At 33.1% G+C, this 27,574-nt stretch overlaps 2 protein-coding genes across 2 annotated transcripts; one reads left to right on the plus strand and one right to left on the minus strand.

Annotated features, from left to right (window-relative positions):
• The first annotated feature begins 3,747 nt into the window (after positions 1–3,747).
• LOC107448119 (uncharacterized) lies at positions 3,748–19,449 on the plus strand. Its single transcript, XM_016063227.3, has 7 exons — positions 3,748–3,897; positions 7,123–7,226; positions 8,987–9,121; positions 10,964–11,094; positions 13,072–13,264; positions 14,926–15,043; positions 19,182–19,449. The coding sequence occupies exons 1-7, from the start codon at positions 3,864–3,866 to the stop codon at positions 19,340–19,342; spliced, it is 876 nt and encodes a 291-aa protein (XP_015918713.2). The 5' UTR covers positions 3,748–3,863; the 3' UTR covers positions 19,343–19,449.
• A 1,876-nt stretch (positions 19,450–21,325) lies between these two features.
• LOC122269950 (uncharacterized) lies at positions 21,326–25,571 on the minus strand. Its single transcript, XM_043045398.2, has 3 exons — positions 25,524–25,571; positions 23,403–23,574; positions 21,326–21,762 (listed from the first exon to the last, which is right to left on the minus strand). Exons 2-3 carry the CDS (start codon positions 23,549–23,551, stop codon positions 21,366–21,368), a joined length of 546 nt encoding a protein of 181 aa, XP_042901332.1. The 5' UTR covers positions 23,552–23,574; positions 25,524–25,571; the 3' UTR covers positions 21,326–21,365.
• Between the last annotated feature and the right edge of the window lie 2,003 nt (positions 25,572–27,574).

The following is a 27,574-nucleotide window of genomic DNA, read 5'->3' on the forward strand; positions in this document are numbered from 1 at the left end:
GTTAATAAATTAAATAATTAAAATAAATTTCCTTAAAATAATAAACTCTTTGTTTAACTAGTAGTCAGGCATATTATTGCAATGAGGTACCTGCTATGCCATTTTCCAGCGCTTTGAAGAAGAAGAATAAAAAAAAAAAAAAAAAAAAAAAAAAAAAAAAAAAAAAAAAAAAAAAAANAAACTGAACATTTCTTTATGAAACACATAGAAATATTACCGACGCAAAAAAGAGTTTTTTTTTTTTTTTTTTTTTTTTAAATTTTGCATAATTTGTGAAACAAAATTGATAAATTAAATACGTACAAGTGACATCACCGTTGGTAATTCTTGGCATTTATCGATTCAGAAGCCAATCCCATTCGACGCACGCGTGTGACGTCGCATACGGGTATCCAATTAAATCTAAATAAATCACATGGTTAAACATAATCATTTCATTTTTTCTCGAGCTACAAGTAACGAATTGCAGAAAAAAAAAAGAGCTCGAAGTTAGGCTCTCAAAAATAAGCCAAGCAGAATTAATATCTAAATGTCTATTCCATAACTTCAAAAATTTGAATATCAGCGATATTTTTTATTAATATACAGAACAGATTTATTTAAGTCTAGAAGCAAATCAAATTTATGCAAATCAGCTATGGGAGACGCAGATAGTGAAATTATCGTTCCAGGTAGGCAACGGAATTTATATTTTCAAAAACAGAAAAAGTTTTCACGAAATTTTTATTATAAAGTTATTAGATAGCAAATTTTCATGTTCTAAAATCTTATAACATGATGTAAACGATTTTTAAAAATAATTTCCGTATAATAGTATGAATTTCAATTAATTACAAACAAATACATACATTGTGAATAACAATATATGAATAATAAAAGTGATAAAAATAGATTATGATTAGAAACTCGTTGATAGACAATTTAACTTTTAAAAAAGTATAAAACAAAGTATCTGTAAAAGTAATTACGGTTTTAAGATTGAAAAAAAAAATGGAAAATATTCATTTAACATTTAAACGAGAGTTTCTACTAAAAAAAAGGCATCATTTTCAACTTTGTATCTTAAACAATCAAAAAGAGTTACCTAAAATAGATATTTACATCAGTCTTATCAGTTTTAGCTACAAGTTTTCTAAATACGCAGTTTACTTTAAATACGCCAAAGTGGATTTTATTGGTAGGAAAAATATCGATGATACAAAATGTTTAAATTAATTTCTGATTACCAAATATATTTGAATTAGTCCCGTAGTGGACTGATCGTTAAGACACGATTCCCAGCAGATCACTGAAGTTAAGCATCTCTGACTGATGCCATTGTGCGGGTGAGTGACCACTTGGATCAGTCTGCGTAGGGACCGAGAGTGTGTGGGTATTGGTCTTCGTTAAACTGTTCTACCGTAAAGTGCTCGACTTCGCGAGCAGGTTGTCGGGCTACCGAAGCGGGGGTGCCATCCCCTCTGCAGAGGATCAAAATTGTGATGGCATGTCTTCGGATCATCCTCAGTTATATTTCCCAGACCGGCGCCAGTTGCCCATTGTGCAGCTCTAGTGCGACGTAAATGAACTACAACAACAATATTTGAATTAAAAGAATAAGTACTTATTCCGTTCAGGGGCGGCAGCGTAAAAATAATCTATTATCACAGTACTTTTGTTTGGTACTTATATTAGTATAGTCGCTACTTATTACAGCAACACCTATTATCACCATTTATTTGTAAACCTCACTGGCATTAATAATAATTTGACGAGTTTTTTAGAGCTTCCCAAAACGGAGAGGTACCAAAGAGTATATTTATCTAGATATTAAAATTGTCCCACTTAATTTCTGTGTACTAAAAATCTGTGGAATTTCCAATTTACACAAGAAAGATTGCCCAAAAGCAGTCAAAATGGCTGGATTGTGAAAGAATAACTGATGTGTAAAGAAATTTGTTTAAAATTAATTTTTAAAATTTTTTATATTATTTACAGTNAATCGTTATCGTATCGGTGAGTGAAAAAGCGCTCCGTTGCTGACCATGTATTTTACTTGATTCTATGTCGTTCGCCGACAATCGGATCCGTTTTGTCGTTATCGTGTCGTGTAATGAAAAAGCGCCCATAATATGCATATTTTCTTGATTTCACTTTTGATAACCATTCAAAAGATATGCCATCTATCGTGTTTTTACTGACTCCCTTTTACTTATTTCTTTTTTTGTTAATTCGATTCTCATATCTTATTTTATAACCATTGTTGAACAGCCGATCCAATTTTGGGTTTGCAACAACTAATGTTCAACTCCGTAGCCTTGTAATCTTGAATCCAAGCCCAAGTGCGACGTAGATAAAATACCAATCTACCTACAAACCAGAAGATACAAGGGAACTCCTGGATCAAGTATTGGGAGAAATTTGCCTTCGTAGAGGACTTTTTGATGAAACTGACTAGCATACACCTAACATGGAGAGGGAAACCACGAAAACCACCCACGATTAACCTGATGGCAAGGGGACTTTAACCCATGATCTGTTTTTCACTGAGGATATTTTACGCCAATACTGTGAACGGTGCGAGCAGGGTGTGGAATTCGTATCGACCAGCCATCTTTGAGATTCGAACCTGGTTCACCTCATTGGAGGCGAACTATCTCTCCCCTGAGCAAACACGGTTCAAATTCGATTATTTTATTTTATAATCATCGTTGAACGGCCGACTCAATTTTTTGGTTTACGATTACTAATGTTCAACTCCGTAGCCTTGTAATTTTGAATCCAATCCAGAAGACAAGGGAACTCTTGCATCAAGTATTGGTAGAAATTTGCCTTCGAGGAGGACTTTTTGGTGAAACTAATCTCCGCATGTGCGTTACATGAAGAGCAAAACCATGAAGGGGGAGGGGGAAAATGGAGAGGGGAAAATCGATTATTTATGAAATTCAAAACTAGAGAGAAAAGAAATACTTACCTTCATAATTTATCAAAAAGTATTTGTATAGTAAAATATAAGCAGCAACGCTTATCTGTGTTTATTCTTTTATAAGTTTAAAAGATTATTGGTGCATGCCAAACATATAAGTATCTTTGATAATAGACGAAGATATATATAAATTTAAGAGCAAAGAAAGAGTCACATTAGGTTCTAAGAAAAAATACATTTTGTCTTGAATGTTCTTGAAGAAAAAATATCCAAGTATTTTAAATAATTAAAATAAAGGTTTAATAAAGTAAATAATTAAAATAAAGGGTTAATAAATTAAATAATTAAAATAAACTTCATTAAAACAATAAACTCTCTGTTTAACTAGTAGTTAAGTATATTATTGCAATGAGGTACCTGCTATGCCATTTTCCAGCGCTTTGAAAAAAAAAAGCAAAAAAAAGAGTCGCTTTTTCACATGCTGCAGCATTTGAGCGAAAACTGAACATTTCTCTGTGACACACATAGAAATATTACCGACGCAAAAAAGTTCTTTTTTTTAAATTTTGCATAATTTATGAAACAAAATTTATCAATTAAATACGTGCAAGTGACATCAAAGTTGATAATTCTTGGCATTTATCGATTCAGAAGCCAATCCCATTCGACGCACGCGCGTGACGTCGCGTACGGGTATCCAATTAAATCTGAATAAATCACATGGTTAGACTAAGTCTAACCATAATAATCATTTCACTTCTTCTCGAGCTACAAGTAACGAATTGCAGAAGAAGAAAAAAGAGCTCGAAGTTAGGCTCTCAAACATAAGTCAAACAGAATTAATATCTAAATGTCTATTCCATAACTTCAAAAATTTGAATATCAGTAATATTTTTTATTAATATACAGAACAGATATATTTAAGTCAAGAAGTAAATCAAATTTATGCAAATCAGCTATGGGAGACGCAGATAGTGAAATTATCGTTCCAGGTAGGAAACGGAATTTATATTTTCAAAATCAGAAAAAGTTTAATTAAAGTTTTTATTACAAAGTTATTAAGTAGCAAACTTTCATGTTCTAAAATCTTATAACATGATGTAAACAATTTTTAAAAATAATTTCTGCAAAATAGAATGAATTTCAATTAATTACAAACAAATACATAAATTGTGAATAACAATACATGAATAATTAAAGTGATGAAAATAGATTATGATTAAAAACTCGTTGACAGAAAATTTAACTTTTAAAAAATTATGTAATAAAGTATATGCAAAAGTAATAACGGTTTTAAGATTAAAAAAAATGGAAAATATTCATTCAACATTTAAACGAGGGTTTCTACTAAAAAAAAAAAGGCATTATTCTCAACTTTGTATCTTTAACAATCAAATTGAGTTAGAAGCAAATAGAGTAATAGAAAAAAGATACTTACATCAGTCTTATGAATTTTAGCTACAAGTTTTCTAAACACGCAATTTACTTTAAATATTCCAAAAGTGGATTTTATTGGTAGGAAAAACATCGATGATACAAAATGGTTAAATTAATTTCTGATTACCAAATATATCTGAATTAAAAAAAATAAGTATTTATTCCTTTCAGGGGCAGAGAGCGTAAAAATCTATTATCACAGTACTTTTCTTCGGTACTTATATTAGTATAGTCGCTACTTATTACAGCAACATCTATTATCACAATTAATTTGTAAGCCTCTCTGGCATCAATAATAATTTGGCGATTTTTTAGGGCTTCCCCAAACGGATAGGTACCAAAGAGTATTTATCTAGATGTTAAAATTGACCAACTTAATTTCTGAAATTAATGTGTAATAAAAATCTATGAAATTTCCAATTAACACTAGAAAGATTGAAACTTAGTATATAGCTATATTGCCCAAAAGCAGTCAAAATGACTGGATTGTAAAAGTATAAATAATGTGTAAAGAAATTCGTTTAAAATTAATTTTTTACATTATTTACAGTTACGTAGCAAGTTATTAGTAAATATTTACAATAAAAGAAAAATTATATGTTGTACAAAAAGTCACAAAATTCTGAGAAATTGTGTCATTATATTTCATATTATCATCGTTTTTCTAATTGTATTTAAAAAGCAGTCAAAATGACTTCCTTTTGCAATCTAGGGTTAACTTATGAATCATTACTATTTTTTTTCAAGCTGTGGCCAATCAGATTATTAATTTCAAGTTCGAAACCTTGTTGCATTTTTACTTATGAAACAAATAATCTGGAAAGGAAAATGAACTAATTTCTATTTAAATCCCATCCCCGAATTTTTTTTTGATGAGGCTTAATTTTCGTAGCTCAGAAAAACGCGCTAAAAATCACGAATTAAAATTGTATTAAATAGAAGGTGTTAATTTGAAGTTGAAGGTGTTAGTTTGAATTTTCTCAAAGTTACGGACAAGCATAATCACTATTGCTAAAATGGTTAATCTCCAAGTTGAGTCATAAATCAGAGAACTTCAATCTTTGCACTCATTACGATAGTCAGTAAACTTTAAAAAATATATTTTGCTCCTATTTCGTTATGTTTAGCAACCGAACTGAGAGGCTAGAGTGAAAAGTGACTTACGTTGTTGTAATTTACAATGTTATTACTAATACGTATATACTCGACTGCAAGGGGATTCTAACCTATGATCCGTCTACCTGTGAGGATATTTTTACGTCAGCACTGTGGTCGGTGCGAGCCGAGAGCAGAATTCGTATCCACCTGCCACCGCTGTGATTCGTACATGGGTCATCTCCTTGGGAAGCGAAAACTCTATCCCATAAGTCACCGCTGTTCAGTGAAGACCTATTTTGTTTTATAACCACCGAAGAATAGCCAACACAATTTTGAGTTTACGACTACCAATGTTCAACTCCGTAACCTTGTAATTTTGGAACTAATCCAGAAGACAAGGGAACTCCTGTATCAAGTATTGGCACAATTTAGTATTAGTGGAGGACTTTTAGATGGAACTAACTCGCATTTGTGTTACATGGAGAGGAAAACCACGAACGCCTCTCACAGTTAGCCTAACGTCAAAGGAACTCTAATTCATGATCCGTCTACTATTCATGATCGGATATTTTACGTCAGCACTGTGGTCAGCGAAATTCATATCAACCAGCCTTCGCTGGGATTCGAGCCCTGGTCACCTCATTAGGAGGCGAGCTTTCTATTCCCTAAGATATCACGACTCAGTGAAGACTAACTAAAAAATTTTTAAAACTTGAAATAATAATAATTATATCTTTATGAACTTTTGCTAAAATCCATGAAAACACAACACCATGCAGTAGCGCCGGAAAGTTTCAGTGCTTGACACTATTACAAGAATGAGGTGGGACAGTGTGGGCATGGTTATGGGATGAGCCAATGTTCAAAACTGAGCTGAAGCTCTGTGCTGGATGAGAATACTAGAGTAAAATACTAAGTGATACAAATAAAATTAACATCCAATCAAAATTTCAATCACTTTCCCGCAAGAACAAATTAATTGACACAAAAATAAAAAAAGAAAATTATTAAAATTTTTTTTTTTTTAAAATTACTTTTCAAGTAGTCTAAAAAATTTATTATCGTTAGACCTGAAACGTAAAACGTAGACAAAATAATTTACACATATTACTTACTAGGGTAAAATGATGAACATTGGTAGAATAGATGTTTATTACTTTGACAATTTATTATTGAGAAAGTAATAAACACTCATTTTTATTCTTCCTTCTTATTCGATTTGAAAATAAACTTTTTTTTTAAAATGTAATTGTACCTAATTATTTTAATTTTTTCTCTTTTAATAATTTGCTGCTATACCTCGAGTACAATTGCGAGGGAAAGAGTAAACAGACTACATCACGTAAAGATGCAATTTAGTACTCCATAAATGTGATGCAAGTGAATTTTAAAATATCTTTATTCTCTATATTTATTTAACAAAAAAAAATATAAAGATATTTTATTACCCATAATGATATTTAAGTATTTTTATGCATATTCCCCCCCCCCAAAAAAAAAAAAAAAATTAGCGTCAATAGAAAATTTTATCAAGATAAAAAAAATTTAAAGCTTGTTAAAGTGTGGATTATAAAGCGTTGAAAATGTGAATAAAATGCACCTTAAGTAACACAATCAGGGCTATAACACAACAGCTTATCGCACTAAGCTCAATGATATAATTATTTGATTTTTAATTCTAGTAAATGAGATCGAATCTTGGATGGATGAAGCGTTGGGAGTAGTAGATGAAGGATTAGATCATCTTTTTCTGTACATGATGAATGTTAACGATCGCACAAAACAGGTATGAAGAGCTCTATTTTTTGGGATTTTGCTTGAAAGTTGCAACTTCAGTGTTCTAATTAAACTTACTGGAGAGATTTTGCTGTTTTACATATCATACCGTACGCTTCCATACGTAGATGAGAAGTGACTGTTCTTGCGTATCTGAAGTGCGCTTGCGCTAGTGTCAGAGAAGTGGTGCGCATGCGCCCGTGCAAACTTACGTGAATAAAGGAACGAAATTTCTCAAAATAGCTGATGTAATGAGTGGAACTGAAATTCTAAAATGAATAGTTTATTTACAACCAATTTATTTGCATGTGTGGGAATGCTACAAACAAATTATATCCATATCCATACCATGTCTGAACGATTTTTGTAAAAGATTCGTTCTAAGGTCTGGTTCGCTCAATTACCTGGAAAATGTGTGCGATTTTCTTATGTTCTTTTTATTAACATGTATATAAATAAAAAAAAATCGATAAACTTATCAGCGATTTTCGGATAATTTTCTTCCTGTGGATTCCCAGCCATTACCATATATCTAGTAACGAGAGGGTGGACCAGCTGACCAAACCAGGATGCTCGCTTCCACAGACTCCTTTTGTCATTCCTTATAATCAAATTTCTTTCACCCTTGTCAGGATGACAACTAAATTTGTTAAACACAACACAACTGCTGAAGCTGCAGGAAATTTTTTTGTCCTGTCTTATTCTCGATCTCATCCCCATGGGCCACCCCCGACAGATTTTTTTTGTTGCTGCAAATTTTGAAATTGTGAATAGACATGACTATCACCTACACCGGATAGGCATTTCTGACTCCCTTGACTGCCCTCTACGTACCACAAGAGAAGCTACGAGCCTTAATCACTTAACAGTTTGCCCATCCATGAACAACATTACTAACTCTTTGACCATTGACAACTTTCACTTGAATGCTACTTTGTAATGTGCTGCTAGAAGGAAAATGGCCGGTGCAGTCGGTTTCTCGATGTGGCAAAAAATTTATAAATAACAACTATTCATGAATTAAAAAAGAAACCGGTCCTTTTTAATACCAAATGGATGTTGCATGGACAAAAATGAGACATTCGTGTCTACATGAAGTGGTGATTTGAACGGAAATGGTTAAAAGACTTATAAGTTCAGTTTTTGTTAACATGTAATTAAAAATGAGTTTTCTTTTAGATAATACTGTTTTACCTATAAAAATAAAAAGCATAAATAAAAAAAAAACGGGAATGAAGCACGAAGAAAATTGCAGAAAAGGGCATACCATAGTTTCGGTTCCATAAACACAAACCTCCCTAAGTGTCTAAGCATCAAATGATAGGTGAGAAGTAAAGAGACAAACACGTACAAAGTGGTTAAGCTGATAGGGATAGAGATACAAGTTTGTTGTTGTTTTTGTTGCTTATCTCCCATCTGGTCTGACGGAGCCAGATCAGATTTAAGAATCCGTTGACATTTAAAAAATCATATACAAGAAGAGGAGATGAATGAATTTCCTCCCGTATGAGTGCCAAACAGTCCAAGAGGAGGGAAAGTGCAGATTCTGATAGTCCTAAGACTGGAGCACCAATAGGTAGAGGACTGTCTCAGCTCCCTCACCTGTAGGCAGTTAGCTGGACCCACTGGAACGACCTTCACGTCTTGAGTGGCTCTATCAGGAGAATACATATTTTAATTCCAGTTTTACTTTTCGCGGTTTGTTGTTGCTGCTTACTAAACCAAAATATAGTTAATCTATTATAACAATTACCTCCTATTGTCTTACAGATTTTGATGAAACTTGAAAGCTTGGAGTATTTTCGGAATCTGTTCCTGGCCATGAATCTATTGATCGTTCCAGTGGTGATAGCAATTCTATTATGTTTTAGCACCAGAAATACCGTTGACAGATCTGGTCTTGAAGTTAGTACGATGAAAAGTTTTATCACATTATCATAACAGTTTTTGTGTTATTCTATCCCACTTTATAGATCGTAACATCTAGATCAAGTTCATGAACCAGTGTGATTTCAATTTCAAGAAGAACCCGTTCAGGACTGGAGACCAGTAGGTTCTTCTGACAACCGATGCAGGTCAGTATATAAGCAGGAACGAATTGAGTGACAGGGAAGAAGGACTTTGTCACATGGCGTTGAGTATGAAATTGTCTGCTGTGGAATCTAGTGAGGCCGTCAGACAGAAAATAGATTGAATGTATGTTTTACTAGAGCTGTACATTAATTGGTTAATGACAAAGGTTTGGAATTAATCCTTAGTGATGATTTGGAGATAATATTGGCTCATGCGCACTGCGCACTACTATAACTTAGATTAGCAAACGGATGGTGGGTATTAATGACAAGGTCTGAATTACATGAGCACATATTTCAGAGCCACGATAACTCTAAAAAAAAGCGATCGTAAAAGCTCTCGCCATCCAATGAGGTGACCAAGTTCGAATTCCAGTGACTGCTGGTCAATGCGAATTCTGCTCTCCGGCTCACACCGATTATTGTTCAGACGTTAAATAATTCTATTTTTAGACAGATTACGAGTTTGAATGCTCTTGCCATCGGGCTAACCATGGAAAATCTTCGTAGTTTTCCTCTTCATGTAATCCAAAAGTTGGTTAGTTTTCTTAAAAAAAGGCCTCAATAAAGGCTAGATTTGTCCAAATGCTCAATCCAAAAGTTCCTTTGTCTTCTGGCTTGGGTTCAAAATTACAAGGGTATGGAGTTTAACATTGATAGTCTTAAAAACTGAGTCAGCCGGTTTCAAAATAAAATAAAACATTTTTTCAAGCTATGTCCATTTTCTTAGAAGCGCATTTTAAGTTGTGTGCAAAATAGGAAGTTCAATGACGATGTACAAGTTCAATTTTCATTTTTTGTGTGGTTTAACACTGCTTTACAATAAAGACTCCAATTGCTAATTCTAAAAGAGTTAAAATTTGACGGTAAATCTAAATACTAAACGTATAATACATATGCGGCTGCAATGTATAATAAGTGATTTTGTGTTGAATGATTTTAAAGCAACGATCGCTCGTCTTAGATTGCGCTTGCCCTTTCCGCTATGTTGAATGATAACACTAGAGAACAAATGTTTTGTTGCATTTATACAAGTACTAGAATTGGTTTTGTCCCGAAAACTTCAGATTGTTTTTTCCAAATGATATTTAGATTTTTAGCTTTTGTCAGAATACACAAGTTTATAAAGAAGGAGTGCTGGAGAGGTGACCGAGCGGTTAGCGTGCCTGACTGCGAAGCCAATGACTGCAGGTTCAAATCCCGCTCTGGGCATGGATGTTTCTCTCTCTTGTGTTGTCCTCCGTTGTATGTGATGTGTGAATGCGGCCCACCCTATGAACCGGTATTTGTGGCAGTGTGGCATGAGTAATGTTGCTCGCCTCCGTGACTTAGGATCACAGGTGCCCACTGGGTAACGTAAATGAGCAACCCTTCCAGCATCTTCCGAGGTGAGGAACGAAAGTTCAGTACCTGTTGTGAGAGAGAAAAAAAAGATGAAGAAGGTGTAGGTTTATATACATCATGTACAGAGAACAGTGTAAATATTCCCTGTGTTAGACTTCGATGTTTAAATCTTCATATAACTTCTTAGGTATTCATAAAAACATTTTAACTTGAGAAAATATTAACAATTCAATTTTATTTTCTTAAATGTTTTATTTTAGAAACGACAATTGAAATTAGTATAGTTTTTTTTTGCTATTAAAACATGTGAATTAAATTATTTTTTTTCCAGGTCGGGTATCAACTAGTGGTAACATTTTTGATGTTCATCTCAGGCAGTCTAGGTGTTCCTCTTTACATTTATTCATTATGGGAATTGCATAATGCTAACAAAAAGTTGAGAAGCGAATTAGTGGCCATAAGGTAAACTAGAAAGAACTTGAAAGATATTTATTATATTTTTTAAAAAGTACTATAAATTCCAGACAATAAAAATGAATCATAAAAGTTCATGTGCACCATTGTACTCTCGTTGCGCACCAAGGAAGAGATTTCAGAATGAAACGAAATTTTGCACACTTAAATACAACATTCATATAAGTAAGTGGTTAAACATCAAAGCAAAATGATCATTTATTGCAGGAAAAAAATACAAATGAATGAAGTTTTTGGCACGTTTTCAGGCCACCTCTAGCACGAATGCATGATGCGATACGATCACACTTCATACAAATCCCCTATGATGTCTTGTGGCATCTCGTTCTCATTGTTTCTGTAGAAACACCATTAAATCGACTGAACTTGGATGCTGTCAAATTTGCTGTCCCAAGTGGTCCCATACAGGCTCATTCGGTGACAATCTGGAGATCAAGCAGACAAGGAAAGTGAAACCCTTGCTGCGTGTTGCCGAGCATTGGTTTATTAAAAAATGGCTCATGGGAGCCTTGTCATGAGTGGCAACACATGTGACATACCATCACACCAGCTGTCAAAGCGATATGCTGCTGTACAGCCCTGGGAGGATTGACAACCACCAACCATTGACTCCGTTTGGAGTAGTGTGGCTCTCTATGGGATTATTGGAGTGTAATAGAATGGAACCAGGTCATCTTCAATGATGAATCCAAATTTAATTTTGGCACTGATCGCCATCTTGTTCGAGAATGTACTTGGTGAACGCCATGAAAACATCCTTCAACCACATGTGTTGTCACTCATGTCAGGGCTCCCGAGAGCTATTTTTCAACAAGACAATGCTCTACCACACACAGTAAGGTTGTCACAAGAATGCTTCAGCCACATTACTACCCTTCCATCGACTGCTTGATCCTCAGATTTGTCTCCGTACGAGCATATTTGGAGCCAAAATGGGAAATGCTAGAAGTATCAAAAATTAAATAACTTGTTTCTTTATTGAAAAAAATATCTCTAAAATCGAGCTCAAGTCAAAGAACGCACAAAATGGAAATCTTAAAATTGAAAATCAAAAGACCTCGCTGTTTCAAAAAGTATCACACGAAGTGAAGAGGAAAACTTTGAAAATACTAGAGATAAAACAAAATATTGAAAAAGTTGATAAATAAAATAAATTTGTTAAGCAAAAAATGCTAAAAAATATTTAAAATAAATTTTATAAACAATAATATTCGTTATTTAAACAGCAAAAGAAAGCTATCGTAGGTACCTAAAAATTTCAAAAGTTAAACTTTTAGTCAAAAAAGAAGAAAAAAAAACTGAAATTGATAACGCTACAGATACTAGAAATCAAAGTTTCTCTGCCCAACTATTAACGGCTAAAGGGTGTTTTTTACGGTTTACACGAGTTTCGATTTTAACTGTTTCTGTTCATGCTTTACTTTTGATCGAATGCTTCATCTCTTTATGCACGGTTTTATGTACAGGTCTGCCAACTACAACGCTTTTAGCAAAATATTTTATAAAGTAAGAAACATTTAAAAACCAAAGCTTTCAGAATTTTTAATAATTTTGCCAACGTATTAAAAACTTCGATACAAAAGGTTTGAATAAAGAGGCGTTTTATATGAACTTTTAAATCATTTATGTGTAGTAATGTGGAAAATATAAGTTTAAATGAATAAAAAATAATACATTGAAACATACACTTAGGTACCACTATACACTAGAGTAAATTTTTACAAAAAACGTAGAAAGTTGGCAGCTCTGTATGTAGCGTAACAGGACCCCTATATAACATTAAAAACATTCTCAATTACAATATATTCCTTGGACCACACTATTTCAAATTATTTGCTCACGTGTTTTTTTAACCGATTTGTAAAATAGAGCTATTTCGACTGCTAAGAAAAGCAACTAACCTGGTAAGTTTTTAAATTATGCTAAAGTATTGTGACCATTATGCATCAAAATCGTCTTTCATAGGCAAGGTGTGCCGAGAACAGATTCTGGGAGATTGGACAGTACATCATTGTCAGAAGACAGTTTTTTGACCTTCATATCCAATGAGACATCCTTAGAGAGGTATAATGATTTTGCCCGAATGCTGAACGATCGGATGCCAGAAACTATGAGGGCTGATATCGGAAGAAGAAGAGGTGTGGTTACAGTCAATGGTGTAAGTACAGGAGCAATCAATGTCAACATTTTAAAAAATTTTCCTCTCAGGTGTAAAAATACCGAAATAAGTTCATTTTTTGTTGCATTGGAATTGTTCAGTAAAATAACTTTCAATTTATTTTTAAATTTTTGCTGAGAAGGGGCAGAAAAGAAATTTATTTTTCTTCTTTCTATGTTCCTTGTTTTAATATTATTCTCGCTTTTTCTGCCACAAAGCTTCTTGAAAACTACTTTTGCCTAGTCATAGCCATATAGGGTTCTTCAAGGCCTGTAGGCCCCGAAGGGGCCTTTTACCTTTCCATCATGATAGTACTCGGTCATGAAATATTTAAATGAGATACATAGAAAGAAAAAGTAAAATATCTATCTTTTAAAGGCATTTTCCTAGATGCAGATATAGTTTACTACGAAGCTGCGACTTCAGCGCTACAAGAGCGTCAGCTACGCTTATAAAATTAACATAAATATAAATCGACGCAGTGCCGGGTACTGATAGCGGTGAAAAATAGAATTAATTGGCCCTAAATAAGGTCTTTTTAGTAGATTATGAATTAGGGAATTAAAATTTTATTGAATTAATTAAAATCTCTGAGATACAATTGCATCACTGTTGAAAAACTGAGCAATAGGTTTAATTTTGAACATTTGATAATAATAAGTAATATTGGAGTCTTCAACTAGCATTTCTGCTTTAAATAGTTTATTAAAATTTGTTGCATTGCAATTAAGGGCCTTTTTGTAAAATTGTGTATTTAGTGTTTCAGAAAGTACTAAAAAAACAGTAGAAAAGCTATTATATTTCTTGTTCGTGATTCATCATTATTAGGTTTATATTTCATGTTAAGGCCTGGTTTCTTAGGACAAGCGCCTTATCTGGGCGTCGGCGGGACGTCAACGCCAGCAAAATACTGGTTTGTTAGTTCAAGGCCTGGTTTCTTAGAACTAGCGCCTTATATGGGCGTCAGCGGAAAGTTGACGTAGAGCTGGCGCTAAAAAAATACTTTTTTGTTAGCTCAGCGTGAGTAGTCGGTCCAACGCAGACATTATCTCTTGTTGCGCATGCGTTAGTAACGTAAAAATATTTATTTTGAATTCGTATTGATTTTGTTATTGTCGACCAGTGTTTTAGAGAACAAATAATGACTTTGTCCAATGAAAAACACATTATAGCTGAGCTAAATGAAGAGTGCTATGTTTAATGAAGAAGCTATGTTTAATGTCAAATGATTTCAATGTGCTGTTGGATGTTGTCCACCATTGCTTCTGTGGTTAACGTCACGTTGTAATCCAACTGCAGTTGTGTTGGACGGCAATTGTAGTTCAAGATGAGCGTTCGATGACGCACACTATCAAACTCACAAATGGATCAATCAGAGGTTAGCGCTGATTTCCAGCTGACGGCGTCCTGTTCTAAGAAACCGGGTCTTTAGAAACAGCCAAATATCTATCTTTTAAATGCTAATACGTCTTTATAATCACCAATAATCTACATCGTTTAGAAAGAAGCTAGATATGAAAGAATTTTATTACAGGTTCCAAGGCATCCTTCCTTTTACAAGATATTTGTAGCTTTTAGTTTAATATTGCAAGAAATATTTTAGTTAGTGCATATGCATATTGGTTGGTATGTTGAATCAGTTTAATTTTTTGTTCTAATAGCCAAGTGAAGAAAGTCGATTGATTGCTTTGCAAACGGAGAATTCTTCAAATATACCTTCAGAAGAAATGATTACGGAAAACAGTTCAGCTAGCGATATTACATTCCAAGAAACTAATGGTAAATTAATTAAAAAAAAATTTTTTTGAAAGTAATTGAATAAATAAATTTTAAAAGTGGGTTCTGAAACAATTTTATGAAAATTTCAAAAACTGGACATCTTTTTTGAAACAGATTATGAAGATATTTTTTAAATCATAAACTCTATAATGAAATTTTTGTAAAACCTCTAAAAACTTAGGTTGCATTAATTTATGTTATTTCAACCATAATAATTAAATCTTAATTATTGACTGATTATCATTACTAAAGACAAAACAGGTATTTTATTTCAAAAATTAACAAACAGGGTGTTCATTGAAAACCACCTTTAATATGTGCTTTTTTCTTTTAGATTCCTTAAAAAATGAAAACATAAAAGCATACGCAATTGAGATCTCGCAAATTAATATTTTACCGCTGAAAAAACGAAAACACTATTGAAACCTAACCAGTCACAGTACTGTAAATCGGTTGTAATAAACAAAAAGTAGGTTTGGATGTGGGAAGAATTTAAAGGCGATTATTAGTTTCAACATCAAATTAAATCTGTTTTGATGTTTATTACATTCGTCTTTCTCTTCTGTAAATTAGTAACTATTGTACTGATTTCGATAGCATTTTTGTTTTTCCTCGGTAGATAAATATTAACTTAACCCCAAATTGTATACTTTAATGTTTTCGATTTGGATAAGGATTTTAAAATTGCATATTAAAGACGGTCTGTACGAAACACCCAATATATTTTACTCAACAGGTTGGCATACTCTGATTTCTCCAAAACGTGAGTGTAAACGGAATTTCATAGATAACTCATAGCTATAATCATACATCATCAAAAGTTTAGTCCTCGCAAAATTATAATTACTAATTACAAATTGTGTTTTCAGTCACAAATATTTCGTTATTAATTCTGTTCCCAATTTTCATTCACATACAATATTAGTTTTTTTTAGTTTTTTAAAAAGTTACCTAGAATGATTCAAAGGTCTGTCTTAAAAGATAATTTTGTAATAATTAAATTTGTTTTGTTGAATTTACTAAACATCGTCCTTTTAGAACATTCCAAGAAATAGAAAATTTCATGTCTTAAAAACATTTTTATGTTAGTTTACGTAGCAAATTTTAACAATTTAAGTTTCAAAGAAAGTCATTAAAAAGTTCGTTAGTCTTACAAAATAATCATTTAAAAAAGTTTATTAGAAAAGTATTCCGTCGATTTCTCTGAAATGTATGATTTTAATTTGAAAAATAAGTAAAATAATGCGACATTTAAAAATGGGAGTTACTCAAAAAATCTAAAACTGGAATATCTTAAAGTTCTTGATTAATAACTACCGAGTAATATCGCTGTCTCTAGGTAGTAATTGAAATTTGGATGGAGAAAATTAAGATGAAATATGGTGAGTTTTCCTACTGCAAGACCATCAATTTTCTTTAAAATCAGCATTAAAAATTTCCATTATTAGTCACGATTGCCCCTCTTTTCTATTTCATTTTATTTTCAGAGACTAATTTATGTTTTATAATTGATAATTTTTCTAATGATGAAATAAAAAAAATATCATAATGAAGTTATTAAATTTTACAGTTGAGTATTTAGTGTATTTTAATGGTTAAGTAAAGCTTTAAGGAGAATATTACTTTTCAAAATATTTTCAATTCCGTCCCTGTTATCTTTAAAACACATTTCAAAACACATTTAACATTCACATATGTTTAAAATACTTTCATTTCGTTCATCGTGGTGTGATAACTTCAAAACTGGTTTATAATAAATAAATGGAAATTAACTTCGTGAAATTGTAGCAGTTTTGAGAAAAGTTTTGTCACCACTCTTTAATTTTTTCTGGTACTTGGGTACCTAATATTTGGTAAGACATTGGGTAGCTTAGGTTTGAAATTGTTAATTTAATGTGAAGGTCACACAATATTTAACTTTTAGTTTTAATTTTACATTGAAAATAACATCGTAAAAGTGATTGTTAAAACATTTCATTTCATCCAAAAATGGACGAAAGATATCGTAATGCTCCGACCACTACTTTATAACTAATAACGCTGTGACTTGCGTCTACCTTCAACATGAGTTGCAAATTCCCTTTTATTATATTTTTTTGAGGATAACAGAAACGCTAACTTTTAGAACATTTTTATGGTAAGGAACAATAGCATTAACCTTCTGAGACACAAGTTTTAAATAACGATAGAAAAAAGAGTGTTTACTTAGAAATGTGTTGTTAGAAGAATGTAAACTCATACAATCCATAGAATATTTTTAAAAAATTCAATTAATTAAAGTTAATTAACTTTTCAGGTCTATTTTTAATTTTTTAAGTAAAAAAAATATAAATTTTATTTTTTAAAATCTTTTACTTAAAGATTAGTAATAATTATTAATTGCTTCGTAAAGGCAACAGAAGAAAAAAATCTTTAACTATTTTGTATGTGATAAAATTGAACCAAATGTTGCTGGGTTTCAAGCAGTTTAGATTTGGTTTTTAAAAATTAAATAAGTATAAGTTGATGATAACATTAATCAGAATACAAGCAAAACAGTTAGCTTATCATTTATGTTTATAATACACTGGTGTGCAAAACTTAAGCAACAAGTGCGTTTTTTGTCATAACTCTACAAGAAATCATCCGATTGACATGAAATTTGAATATGTTGTACATTGTTTTGTACTTAAACGATGGCAAAAGAATAATGGCGCAGAAATGAATATAAAGCTTAAAGTAGGGAATGGAACAAAAAAAAAAGGCTTTATTTGACATATAGTGGCGTTACACATGATTGCCTGAAGAAGAGTAAGTACAACTGGCAGATGTTCCCTAGTATGGGATATGCCCTTCCCTTACTGTAATTGTCGCTTGTCCTCGTCTCTCCATGCTAAGCACCAGATTATTCAGGAGTTCTTGGGGTAAACGTCTCCATTCCTCCTTTAACGCATCTTTCAGCTTATGGGTGTTATCAGGAGGATACTGTCGTGTCGCAAGACGTCTCCCTAATGCATCCCACACATGCTCTATGGGATTTAGATTTGGAGAGTAAGCTGGCCAATCCATTCGTGTGATATCTTCACTTTCCAGTGGCACTTGAACATTAGCAGTACTGTGTGGCCGGGCATTGTCATCCATAAACATGAAATCTGGAACAATGGCCCTCGGAACAGACTCACATGGGGTAGGATTACCTCATTGCAGTAGCGGTCTCCAGTTACAGACCCTCGGTCGAAGATCTGAAGCTCAGTCTGCCCGTTCAACATAATGCCACCCCAGACGACAACTCCAGGACCACCATAACGATCTCTTTTCGCGATGTTATTGGGATGAAATCGAGCTCCAACCTCTCTCCAGATCAACTGACGTTGAGAATCGCTTGTAGCACTAAAACGACTCTCATCTGTGAAGACGACGCGACTCCGTTGATGAGGTGTCCAGGTTTCGTGTTCTCTGCACCACTCTAAACGGTGCCGCCGATGGCTAACTTTTAAAGGTATGCAGCGTTCAGGACGTATAGCAAATAAGCCACGTTTGTGGAGGCGTCTGGCCACTGTAAATCTTGATACTTATCGTCCTGTGGCTGTGCACAGTTGCTGAGATATGGCGCTCGCTGACTGAAAACAGTTTCTTTTCACCTGGAGGACAATGTAACGGTCATCTCTTGGTGTTGTTTTCCTTGGACGGCAACCACCAACCTTCCGAACAGCTGTACCAGTAGTTTTAAAGGCATTCCAAGCACGAGAAATAACACTTTTGTTGATCCCGAACTCTTCGGCGACACTGGTCACACTACGCCCCTCTTCAAGCTTCCCTATCATTCTTCCTTCCCTACCATTCTTCCTAAATGATTTCTTGAAGACGTGTTTCACAAAACAAATCACTTGCACTTGCAGCGAATGACTTTAACTGCGGTGCTCTTCATCCTTTTATCACAGGTTTGACCTGCGCACGCCGACCCACAAGGTTTACGTACTTTTACATCACTTACGACGTTTTATTTCTAAAATTTGCATACAAATAATCTCTTAACTGAATTACGTGCATATTATACTGCAATTTCATGGCTATCTTATACTTAGTTGGGAAGCTGTGGCCGAAAAACCACTTGTTGCTTAAGTTTTGCACACCAGTGTACTTTTTTTCTTCTTTCCAGAAAATGAAAGCGATATGGATAAACAAACAGTCAAAGATGAGTCTAATAAGGCCGGCAGCTCAAATTGTTTGGAACAGGATACAAAAGAGCATGAAATCACGATGTTATATCCGATTGAAACATGGAATCCAGTCTTAAGCACTACATCCACATGTATCTAAACGTAATCATGGATTCTGCAGTATTCCTTTAACAACCAGCACGGGAACATTTTGGAATCATAATTTCTGTTATAATGTTTGCATATAGTACTATTAAAAATGAAAAAGTTAATTTTAAATTGTTTTAATTACAAGTTTTACAATCTAATTCCACTTTTTTCTTTTTCAGTGAGAAAACAACACATCGTATTAAATTCTTTGTGACTTCATTAAAATATTTTCTTAACCACTTGCGCTGGCAAAAAAAATCACTGACGCGTGTACCAGAACGGTCCAGTATAACTCGCTAGGAGGGTGTGCGATGCCTCAGACTGCAGTGCACATTGTGCGAAGCGTGTTTCCACACCCATTCCTTAGGAATAAGATCAATTTCACTGTCTTCGTTTATGTATTCTTCCTCGTCATCAGAAAAAATTCTTTGTCACTTTCGGAGTGGAAAAATTATTTCATCAAAGTCACTATCACTACTATCGTGTTTTCTTTTTCTATTTGTCGAAATGATGTCGTTAACGTCACTTTTGCTTTACATTTTAGAATGTGGGTTAAATATTTATAACTGTACGCTATGCAGTGCACTGATGATCTGTACTCTGACAACTATTCCACCTGACGTGCCACGCATGTCGTTTTTGTTTCTGTAACAATTCCATGATGACGTAAATACCACGTCGTCAGCGATTCTGTGACAAAAGCATTAAGACGTGCGTGGCACGTCTTAATGCTTGGTGCAAGTGGTTAAATAAGCGCAAGTGGTTAAATAAGTAATACAGGTAAAAAAAGGCTTTCTATTTACATTGCAAAGTTGCTAACTAATATGCGATTTGAAAAATATTTTTTGAAGTGTTAAACAGTCAAAAGTTAAAGCTTTCACAATTTTGAGAGGTTTTGGCAACAATTTAAAAGCCTCACCACGAGAGAACTGGATGAAAGTGCCGTTTTATATGAAGTTTTGAATCAGTTAGGTATAGAGGTGTGAAAAATAACTTTAAATCAACACAGAAATAAGCATTACAACTTAAACCGTTTTAACACTTAAAGAAATTTTCCCACAAAGCATTGCAATTCCTGACATTCTATTTCGATAAAATAATCTGCAATTTTTAAATATACTGATTTTTATCAATTTACGTTTGACTCAGTTCATATAAAATGCAAAAAGCAGATTAACTTATAAAAATTAATTTTCATCTGAGAGTTTCATGCACTGCACTAATTTTGAACAAAGAATTATTTTTTCTAAAAAACATATTTTGCTTAAAATTATTTTTTCCAAGTCTTGTCTTTCAATCTGTTTATTCTTATTTTATTTATTTTTTCGAAAAATCGTTCGCGCACGATCTCTTGACTTCTAATAAACCTGTCCCGTAGTGGACTGATCGTTAAGACACGGTTCCCAGCAGATCACCGAAGTCAAGCATCACTGGCTGCGGTCAGTGTGCGGGTGGGTGACCTCTTGGATCAGTCTGCGTAAGGACCGAGGGTGTGCGGTATTGGTTAAACTGTTAACTGTTCTGTTAACTGTTCGTTAAACTGTTCTACCGTAAAGTGTTCTATTTCTCGTGCAGGTCGTTGGGCTACCGAAGTGGGGCTGCCATCCCCTCAGCAGAGGATCAAAATTGTGATGGCTTGTCTTCGGATCATCCTCAGGGATGTTTCCCAGACCGTCGCCAATAGCCCATTGTACAGCTCTAGTGCGACGTAAATTAACTACAACAGCAACAATCTAATAAACCTATTAGGTTAAAACTTCGGAATTGGTTTGGTGTTTCCGACCATGGATTGCCTTTCAAATCCGAATCCTTTTATGTCCCCTACTCTTACCTTAAAAATTTGTCCCAATTATCCTGGCACGTCATCTGTATCTAACTTTCTTTGTAATTATACTAGTAGTTAAGATATTTTGTAAAATTGACCGCAGTCTGTAACTTTGATAATATAATAATGGTAAGCGAAACTATTTGTTGAAAAAAAAATTATTACAGCTGCGATGACAATATTTTTATTTAAAAATACTCGATCTTTATTAGCTTAGATAGGGCAATTGTCCACAACTCAAGCCTTGAGCAGAAATTCGTCCTGGTGGTATCCTTGTTCTATCAGATTTCCTCTCTCCAAGATTCAGGTGACCAGATGGGATGTCATACCAGTTATGATTTGTTTTATTATAAGGCCTTATGCTTTTGAACTTACAAAATGTGTCACCTGGTTGAGTGGCTGCAAGCATCACCTCTCTTTCTTTGAGAATATTAGAGTAGTCAAAATCCAATGAAGAAATATCAGCATGCAAAAGCTTTGGAATATGGTTTATGCCGGTAAAACGCATCGGATCATGGGGATTTCTATGGGATCTTGCCATTCCGAAATACCTTGTGAGCGTGTCTTTCATTTCAGGATCGTCCTTGGTGTACACACTTTTGGATCTGAAATATTTTTAATATTTTGTAAACACAGTTGCAAGTTTCATTCCCTGGACAAGCAAAAATAAAAATTTTAGTTCTTGGAGGCAAAATTTATGAAATTTATTACAAATTTAAAGTGATTGCCGACATTTTGAAGCAATCTATCCCTAAACTTGTTCACACCTGGTCAGATAATATCTCTGTGAGTTGGGAATAATTTAAAAGATACTCTTTATAAATAGAATAGGTCTCACGATTTCTCCAGTCTTTGCACTTTTCCCCTTTTCGTTTTAATGGTTTCGTTAAATCTTACTTTTTCCCATGCTTACTTTTTCCTATTTCAACATTTTACTAAAACGTACCGAAGAGGGAAAAAACAAGATTTTTCGAAACAATTGTAATGGAGGAGGGAAAGTGTGAAGACTAAGGAAATGAAGTATCCTTAATAAGCTTATTCTTTTTACTAGAGTATAAATGATATATCTTCGATCACATTAAAAAAAAGTTTAAGTTATCTCTTGTATATTTACTTTCAAACCAGAAATATTTTATTTTGTGAAAATGCAACTTCTTTCTGAGAAAGACATAGATAATTTCAGTGATCACGTCAGAATGACGTAAAATATATAGATTTATTAAGAAGTTTTCACCTTAGGAATTTTTTGGTGAGTAACAGACTTCGTCATTCTGGTCAATCTAGTTTACTGTTGCACTGCTTCTTACTTGGTAAGAGAATGACATTGTCTTATTGTGATTCGCTAGGGCAAGTTAATGGCACTTAGTTTTTTTCTAATTCAATAATTTAATTTTAAATGATTATTAAAAACTGATGGTGCATTAGAGAAATATATAGACTCCGAGAGGTTATATTTGTTGAAATTGATACTTTTGAAAAGTTAATAACTTTAAGTTAAGGTAAGAAAGAAAAGGTAAAGAACTTTTGGAACAGGTTGAAAGAGGTCTTAAAATTATAGATGTATTGTAATTTCCATTTACGGTTGGTATTCTTAGTCAACTGACAAGGAAGAGTGAAAGTACTGAATAATAACAACTGTGTTCCAACTATAAAATCACTGTCTATACGAGATTACAAGATATTTGTAAATTCTCCTAAGAGAGTATACATCTCTTACAAACTTGGCAAGAATATTCAGTCTCAACCTCTAAGAACTATTTTTATTTTTATTTATTTATTTGTTGTTACACATGCGTATATAAGCTCGATGCGCATCACAAGGAATGGCTTATGAATCTTAGTCAAGTTAAAGAACAAATAGCACAAATTAGATAATGATATAACACTAGTGTAGGGGTCAGGGAAGTGGGAAATTCAGGGTTCGAATCCTGGACAAGGCATGGATGTTTCTTTATTTTCTGTAATATCTGTCCTTACTGTGGGAGCAACGTTGGCCCACCTAATATGGTGCCACTGAAAGACTGGCCAACAACTTTGCCCTAATAAGCCTGAATTGACGAATATCAACCCAGGTGGTAATGAAAAGAAAAGACATAACATTCAGGGAACGGCAAGAATCGAACTCGCTACCTCAATGCTATAGAAAATTCGGCACAACTTTAAATTCAATTTGCAAGGCTTTTTATTGCCTAAAGTACTTCCATCTGTACTTATTAAAATCTCTCGAATATGTTAATATACTTACGGAACAGGGGATTCTAATTCCCATTTGCAGCAAATTCTTTTTTCTGCGATTATAGGTGTATATCCTGGTTCGTAATCACAAGGGCATGCATATTGTCGGCACACTTGTGCACAGTGATGATCACATTCTCGTGGACTACAATCAGCCATTTCAATGAATGTTTTCGGAGATCCTTAAAAATATATTGAAAAATATTAAGTAAGAAGAATGTAGTAAGTTAAAAGTTGTTTCATTAATGGCAACCCGAGTACTTTACTGAACAGTGCGCCAAAAAAACGGACCATCCTGAAAAACTTTCGATCTAATGATAGGATCTTCACGTTCTAGGACTCAATCTTAATGGTTCGAGGGGGCAAAATCAAATATATTAATTACTTAGGGCAGACGATATTTTAAGTTACGAAATCGAACATAAAAACGAACTTTCTCTGAGTAAACATATATTTTTTTCAACGGATTCGTATTTCTAAACCCCAAAATATAGGTGGTAGCCGCAATCTGAGTGATCCAAAGTTTGGACCCCATAATGTTAATTTTTCTTTTTGCCTATTTCACCATATCTCGAGAAATTTGCAAGCAAATTGCACACAATTATAAAATTCGTTTATCCAAAGATAATTCTAAGCAAAAAATAAATGTTAGTAAATATTTACTATTTTTCATTATTTTATTTAGTAATACATAGTAGAGAAAAAAAATTTAATTGTAAGGTGTGTGATTTTTTACATCATTTTAAAGAATGTTTTTTCACATGGCAAAATACAAAATTTGTGCGAAATCCGACGAATAGTTCCTGAAAAATCGAATTTTAAATATACGACTTTTTTAAAATTCGATTCTGACCAAACTATGGGTACCATATTTTCCAGATTGCAGCCATCCCGAAAAAAAAGTATGTTTATTCAAGGAAAGTACGGTATTGTGTCTCATTTCCAAGGTACCCGCGGGTCTTGGAAAATTTTAAAAAAGGGTAACGAAAATTAAAAATATCTCGATAATTTAATTTCTGTATAACCACTATAGAAGTTATTTTCCAAAGAAAGTATATATACATGAAAAATCCAAATTTTTAACTTTTTAACAACAAAGTGGTATGTTAAAATAAGAAAGATCCTTTAGCATTAACATTAATTTACTACCACAACTAAAATTTTAAATGGACCGCAGGAAACTTGCTTTTCATTATTTTAAATATAGTTTGCACTAATTAACTAGCATAGTCACCCACACGAGCCATTAAGATTGAAAGTGAAAATCCGATCATGAGGTCAAAAGTTATTCAGGCTATCCGTTTTTTTTTTTTTTTTNTTTTTTTTTTTTTTTTTTTTTTTTTTTTTTTTTTTTTTTTGCGCACTGTTTATCTTGTCATATTTTTATGTTTTAATGATATTTTAATGTTATGTTTTCATTGTGTAATATTTTTACGTTTATGTACGTTTTTTTATATATTTCAATTATGTTTTATTGCTTTTCTCGTCATCATCTTATTTGGTAGATCTTTTCACGTAAATACGATTGCCGCGAAAAATATCGCCATCTCGTTTCTAAAATTACATTAGTTTTGGTAACGAAAAAATTGCTTTAAAATGTCTACAGGGTGTTTAAAAATATTTGATGTAAGTGTGTGGGCAAATAGAGGAGGTACAGATAAGTCATTTGGCTGACAGGAACAAGGAGTGTCAAATGCAAAGGGTAACTGCTACAAGGGGGAAACATTGTTAGTAAATCAAATAGAAGAAAACTATATGATATATAGAAAATTTGATGAAATTTTCCACCTTGTTAATATGATTTTTTAAAGTCAAAATATAAAATTTACAGTAATTATATTTTTCGAGAAGTACGCATAAATTGTTCTAAAATTGTCACTTTCAATTGTCTTAAGATTCACAAATTTCTTATTTTTGGGTGAAAGATTAATTTTAGTCGAATCAAATTTAAATAAAAATTTAAAAATTAGAATTGTAAATGTGGCGTTTTTTTTAAATTTCATACTAACAAATTGGATGATTAAATTGTTACTTAAATAGTAAATTAATTTTGGCATTGATTTAATATTGACAGACTGGATGTCTAATCTGTTACTTAAATAGAAAATTAATAGAGATATTAAAAGATTACCAAGCAAATTTTGATTCCTTTTACAAGATTTGGAGTTAAGCAATGTGTCAAGCAGTTTGGAATTTTTATTAACTTTATAAATTATATACGAAAGACTAACCTGGCTTATAGCTCGTTCTACTCTTAAGATAATCATCATTGACTCATTTATAGACCGCTGACAACCGTATTTCTGCCTGATTCAATACAATAATACACGTTTTAAAAACACATGATGTTAGCCCAACAAGGACAACATTTTAATTGTAATTTCCTTTTCGCAGAACCGTCTCTATGTCACATCCCGTGTCACGCCAAGACATGGACGTGACAAATAGGAGAAATTCACCAAATAGACATTTAACTCCTAATGTTTCAGGGCTAATTAAAAAAGTCAATATGATTTAAAAAATTAAAAAAAAAACGAAAAATGATATTATTAAAAATACCTAATAGGAGTTATTAATATTTAAGTCCTGTGTTAAAAAAGTGGGAAACTTTACCAATGTGTAATAGTGCCTAATAGATAGATAATGCAATAGACAGACTTGATTGTTTCTCTCTAATTTCTCTAAATTTAAGTACCGTCTCTTTCATTCACATATGTACATATGTTCAGAAAAAATATGTGTAAGCCCTCGGAACAAAGTTCTCAAATTGCACTTGCTCAGCTACTTCAGAACACACGCACACGAACGTACGAGATGATTTGTGAAAATATTAAAATTTTCCAGACAATGAAGTATTAGGCATGCACTTCAACTGCCTCGGAATATTATAAAAGTTATAAAAACTGTGGTACACAGTAAATGTAATGTGATTCCGTAACGAAGATGCACTAAGAATTTAGTTCAGAATTTAATAGATTTTACTAGAAGCACAGCATATAAAAAATTTACATTAATAACATATTTCACAATCTATATTTTGTTTAAAAGGAATAATGGTGTATGTCATTTATATGACTATGTATTTTATTCAACATTGAAATAAATTTAAGAATAATAAAAATGATAAGAAATCAAAATATTTAAAATAAATCGTAATTTACTTTGAAAAGGTTTTTTTTTGTCTTTATTAACAAACAACATCCCTTAGAAATCAATGTGCTTTTTACGGAACTAAAAAATAAAAAAAAACAAATGACCAAAACGATTGTAAAGAACTTTATAAATTCAATTAAAATTAATATAAGAATCCAATTTTCCAATGAGGCGAACCGGGTTCGAATACCAGTCAATACGAGTTCCGCATCCGGTTTGCACCGACCACAGTGCTGACGTGAAATATCTTCAGTGGTGGAGGGTTCATGGGTTAGAGTCCCCCTTGCCGTTAGGCTAACCGTGGGAGGTCTTCCTCTCCATGTAACGCAAATGCGGGTTAGCTCCATCAAAAAGTCCTCCACGAAGGCAAATCTCTCCCAATATTCGATTCAGCAGTTCCCTTGTCTTCTGGATTGGGTTCAAAATTACAAAGCTACGGAGTTGAACATTAGTAGTTCTAAACCCATAAAATTGGGTCGACTGTTGAACGACGGTTATAATACAAAATAAAACTTATCATTCTACGGCACTACACTAACTGATAGTTGAGTGTAGTGCCGAAGCGTGGCGCTAAAACGGTTTGGGCCATACTGTTGCCATTTTGGAGCGCATCGTTAAAAAACACGTCGTCTTTTATTCATTCTAACATAAACGTGAAAACTATTTATATATTTCTTTGTCGTTAAAACTGATAAGAATTTCTTTTAAGATACCATTTTAATACTTACGTTTGGTAGTTGGTATCCCACCATATTCCTAGAAATTGTATATTAGTGTTTAAAAGTTATTGCTAGCTCAGAATATTAATACTTTTTAAGTTTGAATTAAATGGCAAACACTTTTTTTTTCATGTTTGAACTATTTGGCGACATTTTTTTTTCTCGCCTTTATATTTTTCGACAATTATATTTCTTTAACAGATGTCTAAGGTAGTGACATTAATCTGAAAGATACTCTTTGTTTCTTTCTTGTTTGTTTTCTGCACCGGCTAAGAATACATAATCGTTAGGATTAATGTCTCTAGCTGAT

Source organism: Parasteatoda tepidariorum, chromosome 10 (genome assembly GCF_043381705.1).
Source record: "Parasteatoda tepidariorum isolate YZ-2023 chromosome 10, CAS_Ptep_4.0, whole genome shotgun sequence".
Lineage (NCBI taxonomy): Eukaryota > Metazoa > Arthropoda > Arachnida > Araneae > Theridiidae > Parasteatoda > Parasteatoda tepidariorum.

Excerpts from the sequence above, each read along its gene's own strand:
- LOC107448119 (XM_016063227.3), top strand. The coding sequence starts at position 3,864 with ATGGGAGACGCAGATAGTGAAATTATCGTTCCAG. Across the intron at positions 7,227-8,986 it reads TTAACGATCGCACAAAACAG|ATTTTGATGAAACTTGAAAG; the intron begins GTATGAAGAGCT and ends ATTGTCTTACAG. Across the intron at positions 15,044-19,181 it reads TACATTCCAAGAAACTAATG|AAAATGAAAGCGATATGGAT; the intron begins GTAAATTAATTA and ends TCTTCTTTCCAG.
- LOC122269950 (XM_043045398.2), bottom strand. The coding sequence starts at position 23,551 with ATGGCTGATTGTAGTCCACGAGAATGTGATCATCACTGTGCACAAGTG. Across the intron at positions 21,763-23,402 it reads GAATTAGAATCCCCTGTTCC|ATCCAAAAGTGTGTACACCA; the intron begins GTAAGTATATTA and ends AAAATATTTCAG.